General features: G+C 49.7%; 1 protein-coding gene across 2 annotated transcripts in view; it reads left to right on the forward strand.

Annotated features, from left to right (window-relative positions):
* Positions 1-6,018, forward strand: part of FAM167A (family with sequence similarity 167 member A) — a 31,468-nt gene extending 25,450 nt beyond the window's left edge. For both annotated transcript variants that reach the window (XM_086414216.1, XM_086414217.1), the window contains one exon: positions 3,005-6,018. In XM_086414216.1, the coding sequence (XP_086270342.1) occupies positions 3,005-3,268 (264 nt within the window). In that variant the 3' untranslated portion in view covers positions 3,269-6,018. The remainder of the gene's footprint in view (positions 1-3,004) is intronic.
* Positions 6,019-7,406: the final 1,388 nt, after the last annotated feature.

Consider the following 7,406-nt stretch of genomic DNA (forward strand, 5'->3'; position numbering starts at 1 on the left):
CCTTTCTCCCATCAGGCATCCCTGCCCACCACATCTCACAGAGACTTGCAAACACCTGGTCGAAACTGAAATTCTCCAACTTTAGAGGATATTTTCAGATTGAGGATCCAATGAGGCCAGTTTCTGGGTTCACATCTGAGCCATAGGCTTCCTAGCTTTCAAAGAGATCGATCTTCAAATTACAGGAAACCCAAAAAAGAAGTGGTTCAAGCCAAACTCCCAGAAAGTGAAAAAGTGAAAGTGAAGTCGCTCAGTCGTGTCCAACTCTTTGCGACCCCATGGACTTTGTCCATAGGATTTTCCAGGCAATAGTACTGGAGTGGATTACCATTTCCTTCTCCAGGGGATCTTCCCTACCCAGGGGAAGACCATGTTAAATAAAGCAGTGACGTGAGCTGGCACTATCTTTCAGAAAAATTGGACCCCCATCTCCTTCAGAAGGGCTTAGGCAGCTCCTAGCCCAGCTTCCAAATAAGTGAATGAATAACCAGTCACCCTCTGGCGAGCCTGCCATCATTAATTTGGCTCTACTAGAGTAGTCTGATTGCCAATGCGTCTGGGTTGTGATGCCCAAGGATTGAGAAGTAAACGGATGAACTGGACGCTATGAACTTGCTGTTAAATACTTTGGTGGTGATGGTCATTAAATACTTTGTTGATCCCCAAGCAAGACTTCCTATCTTGATTTTCCTCATCTATAAAATCTGGATAAAAGAGATCTGTAGAAGTACATCAAACAATGAAAGAGAGAAAATAGAGCAATGAAATGCTTATTGGTGGAGTCACTAATTTTTCGGCAATGCACTTGATTCTAAGCCTGAAGAGGGAAAAGTGAGAATGTTAGCGTTTATTTGCATAACCAGCAGGAAAGTCCCTCTGGAATCTCACAGTTAGTCTTTCTAAATCAGTTTGGCTCCAAGCACTGGCTGAACAACACAGCTGAGTGTGAAGAAACAGAAGTACATAAACATTAACCACTTGTGAGCAGAGCAGAGCAAACAGTGAGAAGGAATCAGATCTCATGCCAAGTAAGAGCAGCTGGTGACCTCAGTGACCAAGTGTCATTAATGGAAAACACTCCACTAGAAGCCTGAAGAGACCCCGGGAGCGAAGCTGCAACACTGAATACCTCATTAAAACTCCTCTGGATTCAACCAAACTGCCACACCGATACCTTGGGGCTGGCTGTATGGTTCCAACAAAGTTAACCTATAAGTGAATTTTGGAAACTGTAAATGTGTGGCCAGGTGAGGAGTTATCCCATTTCTTCCTCAGTAGAAAAAAAAAAAAAACCCACTAAATATATCATGAACCTTCTCCTAGGTCATGGGCACAAAACGGGTCCCATGCCCCACACTCCAGCTCTACCTGAAGAGGTGAACTTAGAGGTCAGAGGTTTGGGCTCTGGAGTCTGACTTCTGAGCGCCTCATCCCAGCTCGGTCAGTTGTGAGCTTTGTGACTTGTCATGAGGACTGACTTTGCTGAGCCTCTGCCTCTTCATCTAGAAATTGTGAGTGCATGCATGCATGTTAAGTCACTTCAGGCATGTCCAACTCTTTGCAACCCTGTGGACTATAGCCCGCTAGGCTGTTCTGTCCATGGGATTCTCCAGCAAGAATACTAGAGTGGGTCGCCACGCCCTCCTCCAGGGGATCTCCACGCAGGGATCAAACCCGAGTCTTTTATTTCTCCTACACTGGCAGGCAGGTTCTCTACCACTAGCACCGTCTGAGAAGCCCAGAAATTGTGAGTAGGTTGGTGGTATTACTTCCAGAGTTGTAGTGAAGATTAAGTGTTGCGTATCAACATACCCAGTTCGTGTCTGCCCCCCACCACCCCGCCCCCGTTCCCAATTCATATGTTGAAGCCCTAGGCCCCAGTGTGACAGTGTTGGAAGGCAGGGCCTTTGGAGATGATTAGATGTTGTGATCATGGGAATAGAGCTTTTTGGTGGGATTATTGTCCTAACAGAGGAACAGAGACCAGAGCACTCTCTCTGCATCATGTGAGGACACAGTGAGAAGGTGGAAGAACCTGTCAGCCAGGAAGTGTCCTCACTGGGAACTGACTCAGCACACCAAGTCCTTGAACTTGGACTTCCCAGCCTGCAGAACCGTGAGAAATAAACGTCTGTTGTTTAAGCCCCTCAGTTTATGGTATTTTGTGTGGCGGCCTGGGCTGACTAATACCTACTCAGAAAGCTTAGAACAGTGCCTGGCTCACAGGAAAACATCCAATAAATATTAGCATGTATCTATGCTTGGCTCTTTTGAAATAAGAAGTATTGCAAACACTCTTAAATGTTTAAAGAATAAGGTGACAGCATACCCACCACCCAGCATATAATATGAAACAGCATCAATAGAGTTGAAGCCCCAAATACCTCCCCCAATCGCAGTCTCTCCGTCCTGCCTAGAGGTAACCATGCTCCTGAACTTGGTATTTATCATTCCCACGCATTTCTTTATAGCCTTACTCCATTTGTAAACAATGAGACTGAGCTGGAAATGCTTCCAAGCCAGGACTGACACACACGCCTTCCAGAAGGATTTGGACACAGTGTCTAGCTTAGCGCAAAGGGCTGTGCGGCAAGCGTGTTCTGATTTGTCACCTCACTCTATGATTTTTCACCTCCCTGACCTGAGAACAGGCTACTCTCTCTGTGCTATGCTTAGTCGCTTAGTCGTGTCCGACTCTTTGCGACCCCATGGGCTGTAGCCTGCCAGGCTCCTCTGTCCATGGGGATTCTCCAGGCAAGAATACTGGAGTGGGTTGCCATTTCCTCCTCCAGGGGATCTTCCCAACGCAGGGATCGAACCAAGGTCTCCCGCATTGCGGGCAGATTGTTTACCGTCTGAGCCACCAGGGAAGGGTCCCCAAATGATGATGCAAGCCGTTCGTTAGGTCTGTTAACCGGGGTCTGTGCCGGTAAGGGACTGTGCAGCACCCCAGCTCCCCCTCCAGCTTGGCGCTGATGCCTCCCCTCCCGGCTCTTCTTGGCAGATGGAGATGCGGCTTCAGGACCAGCAGCTGGCGCGGCAGCTCATGCGCCTGCGCAGTGACATCCACAAGCTGAAGATCGAACAGACCTGCGACCTCCACCGGCGGATGCTCAACGACGCCACCTACGAGCTCGAGGAGCGGGACGAGCTGTCCGACCTCTTCTGCGACGCTCCCCTTGCCTCCTCTTTCAGTCTTTCTGCACCACTCAAGCTCATCGGGGTCACCAAGATGAACATCAACTCCCGCAGGTTTTCTCTGTGCTGAGAAGCCCTAGACAGGGCGGTGGAGCCAGAACGAGGGCTTGGGAGGTGGACCGGGGATGTAGGAAGGGAGCTGAGGCCCAGCTACCCCAGTGGGTCTCTCCGGAGGCAGGGTGTCCCTGGGACAAGAGCTCTCGGAGCCCAGCTGTGGAGCCCAGTGTCCCCATGCCTGACCCTGGTTTAATACCCAGAGTCCTGCAGAAGGGCTGCTCCATCCGATGTTCAGTGAGACCTCGGTACCCCACGCACACGCCTCATCCCCCCACTCAGTAACCCAGATTCCTGTTTCCCGGAATCACTGGTGCTATGACCTGGGAACCCAAAGTGGGTGGGGGGCAAAGCTGTGATTCTTGCAGAAGGCTTCCCCAAGGACACCGAACCCCAGAAGGGAGGTGATTAGATACGTCAGTGGCGCCCATGACACTGTCACTGTGCTCTGAGGCTCGCTTCACCCTAAGTGGCTGACTCAGCAACCTCAACAGGGACCCACCAGCAAAGGAAAATCAAGAGGAATAACAGGTGGCACTTAGGGAAGCAGGCCCCACCTGCCACCAGTGCTCTGGGCAAGGTCTTGGACCTTGGCCCCACAGGTGCCAGGTAAATTGTTTCCAGTATGTGGGGTCCCGCCCGTGTAGCCACATACACCCGTCCCAACCTCCAAAGAACCCCTTTGCTGTCACCCCACAACCTGGGATTGGGAGGGCCTAGGGGTGGGCTTCCCTGGGGGGCCAGCAGAGGCCTCCTGGTGGATTCTGACGTTGTTACCTCTGTCACCTTCGTGCCCTCCACAGAAGCTCTCCCTGAGCCTCCTCTGAGATTCTGTGCCTGGTTTAAACACCTAACTTTAACTGAATCAGACTGTGACTAACCTATGGCCAGCTTGTTTATAACTGTTTGATTTTTGCCCAAATGGTGAACCAGTGGGTAAGTCAAGTTTGACAGAGGTTTAGGGTTTGGTTTTAAAAGGTTCTCCCTAAGGACAGGTGGGAGAGTCAGCAAGGTGAGGACTGAGCCCTCCACAGTTTAGGAAGTTAACCTAGTGCACTGCCCTGTGCCTGGGGTTTTGGGTGTTTGACCCAAAGTCTTTGATCCTTGTAGCCAAGCCCTCTGGTTCATAGAGGAATAAAAGAGGCTAGTGGAGGGGAGGCCCCCTACCCCCGAGGCTCCTCAGCTCTTTAGCGGCTGTAGAATATGGATGTGTTAATTAAAATCATTATTGATAATGCCTACACAGATCATGTATCAATGAACTTGAATTCCAAAGATGGTACTAAGGCTTTGCCAAACCATGAACTGCCAAGCTCTCTACTCTCTGGCTCACTCAACCCTGTCACCTCCCAAGTTGAAATTCTGCTTGCGGTCAGCATTCCGTCATCGACATGAGGTGCCCTATTGCTCTGCCTTTCCTGCTTCGTCCTCCTGTAGAGTTTCATCAAGGCCCATGCATACTTGCACGCACACACACACCATGACCCATGCTGGGGAAAGGTTGGTTTCCTCTTGTGGGCTGGGAGTAGGAGTTTGTAAATGATTGGTCCCTGGTTAGACAGAGGATAATTTGGTGTTTCCTTGTGATTTCTAAGAGCCAGAGGGTTTATGCTTCCTTCAAAGATGCTACAACCACATAGCCAAGATCTGTTTCAAGCTGACTCTGAGCAGTGGCAGAAGTCTGAGGCCCTGAGGTCCATGGAGAAGGCCTCGGTGGAAGGGCAGGCAGCCCCACTCCTGTCCTCAACCCAGAGACGCCTTCCCTCGGGGGTTCTGTACAGATGCTGCCAAGCCCTGCAGAGGCACACCAGCCAGCCTTCCTCCAGAAGAACCCTTGAGGTCGTGGGGTATCAGGCTGGCCTGCACACACTCACACCCACTCCACAGAGACGTGACCATATACACACCCAACCCACACGGGCAAGCCCATTCCGTATTCTGGAAGAAAAGTGCCCAACTGGTTATTTTTCTTTCTAGAAACCAGTCATTACAGTAACTGCAAAAGCTGGAATCAACCAGAGCTGAGTGATCTAGCTGAATGGCATCAAGTCAGTGGATGAGTCAACTGGGCAGTTCAGTTGCTCAGTTAACCGAATGATTCCTTTCTCTGAGATCAAGGCACACACCTTTTGGAATAGGTTAGTTGTCTGAGCTATTGTGTTTAGTTCATCCCCATATTGTGCTTAGTTCATCCGCAAAGAATCTTACTTTGGGATAAGGGAGGAGGGGATCAGGAAGAGAAGCCCAGGGAAAAGACAGGTGTGTTTTCTTACTCATTGTGCAGCATCTGTTAGCAGCCCTATTTCCAAGGTGAATGCAAACAACTAACCAGGTCAGTTCGGCTCTGTGAAGTCCCTGTCTCGTGTGGTCAAGAGATGTCTGAGTCAGTCCCAGCCTAACCTTCATCACCTCAGAGCAGCCTTCCAGCTCTACCATGTGTATACAGTCCTGTTGCAGTTTTACTCATTATCTGCCCATCTTTCTGACACCCCCAAGAACCCCTGGGTGTAAAACTCAAAGTCTGCATTGACACTGCCAAGCGGGGCAATGTCTGACACCTTCGTGGACTCAGCAGTGATCCCAGAGGCCTGGGGAGCCCGGACAGGCTTGAGATGACCTGACCCTGCCCCGGACCTCCTCCCTGTAGCAATACCAAGTGCTATTATGTAATCGATGGACAATTTATAATTTTATTTTTTATGATTGTTTCTATATTGCTGTTAGCAAAAGTGAAATTAAAATATTTCAAAAGGACATCTTTATAAAGAGGAGAAATGTGCTTCCTTTTACCTTATTCCTGTTACAGCACACACAGGGCCAAGCACTGAATTGAAAGAAAGAATGAGGGAGATCAAGAGGGAGTGGGGAAGAGGGTGGGGAGGGAAGAGGAGCTACAGGATTCTCTGTCCTTCCTGGTGCCTTCCCTCACGGGGGGCTATTTGGTGGTGATGCCATCAAGAGCTTCCCAGCTCAGGATGCAAAATTAGGATACCCAGCCATTATTCCTGACTGTGACCAAAGCCAGAGCCAAAGCAAACCCACTGTCTCCCACCCTGTGTGCTAAGTCGCTTCAGTCCTGTCTGACTCTTTGCGACCCCATGGACTGTAGCCCTCTAGGCTCCTTTGAGATTCTCCAGGTAAGAATACTGGAGAGGAGGGCCATTTCCTCCTCCAGGGGATCTTCCTGACCCAGGGCTTGAACCCAAGTCTCTTGCATCTCTGGCATTGGCAGGCAGGTTCTTTACCACTAGCACCACCTGGGAAGCCCCTCTCCTGCATTAAACACTTCAAACGTGACTGGATTCAGAATACTTGGGTCAAACTCAGAGCACAGCTGGATAGCGGACCCACAGGACGTATATTTCAAATCACAATTCCATCATCCAAGTACATTGCCTTGTAATGTACTGTCCCCTGTGGAGAATTTGTGTCAGACTCATTCAACATCTCAAGCAGCGGTCCTCAAAACAAAGCCCGCATAAAGCACCACCTGGGGCAGCCGATGCAAATGCGTATTCCCAGGAAATTCCTGGGCTCTGCTCAAGGGTCCTGGTGTGCAGCTCTGGCTTAGGGCCTAGGAATCTGTTCTAACAAACACCCCCGTGAGACCAGCATAGGTGGTCCACAGACATTTAGAGAAACCTTCAAAGGAACAAAGCGGGCAGGGAAGGCATGTTTGCCTTACTTTGGGACCTACTGCACGACACCCTTTAGATACTTCGGAGGTAAAACCAGCAGGGCCCACTGGTAGCTGGAGACTAAGGATGGCTCTCTGGTCAGCAGCTGGATGGGGGTCGCTGTTTACTGAGATGAGAAAATTTGAGGGGAGCACAAGGCAAGAGACGGGCAACATTAGTTAGTTGTTAGTTCCATCTCAGTTCTGTTATATTTAAATGTCTGTCAAACATCCAAGCAGGAAGTGAGTAGGTTCTAGGCTGCAAGAACTTGGACTTCAGGAAAAGACCAATGTTGGATGCATAAATTGGGGAACCTGGATTTGGGTGTTTGGGTGATATTAAAAAGCAGCATACCCAGATAAACTCATTTAGGAAGAAAGTATTGACTGAGGTACAACACCCTAGGGACTCCAGCATCTAGGGTTCTGATAAAGAAGGAACAGTCCAAGGAGACTTAGAAAGACCAGCTGGTAAAGT

The sequence above is a fragment of the Bos grunniens genome, chromosome 8 (genome assembly GCF_055505025.1).
Source record: "Bos grunniens cultivar Pamir isolate PY7600 chromosome 8, Bosgru_T2T1.0, whole genome shotgun sequence".
Classification (NCBI taxonomy): domain Eukaryota; kingdom Metazoa; phylum Chordata; class Mammalia; order Artiodactyla; family Bovidae; genus Bos; species Bos grunniens.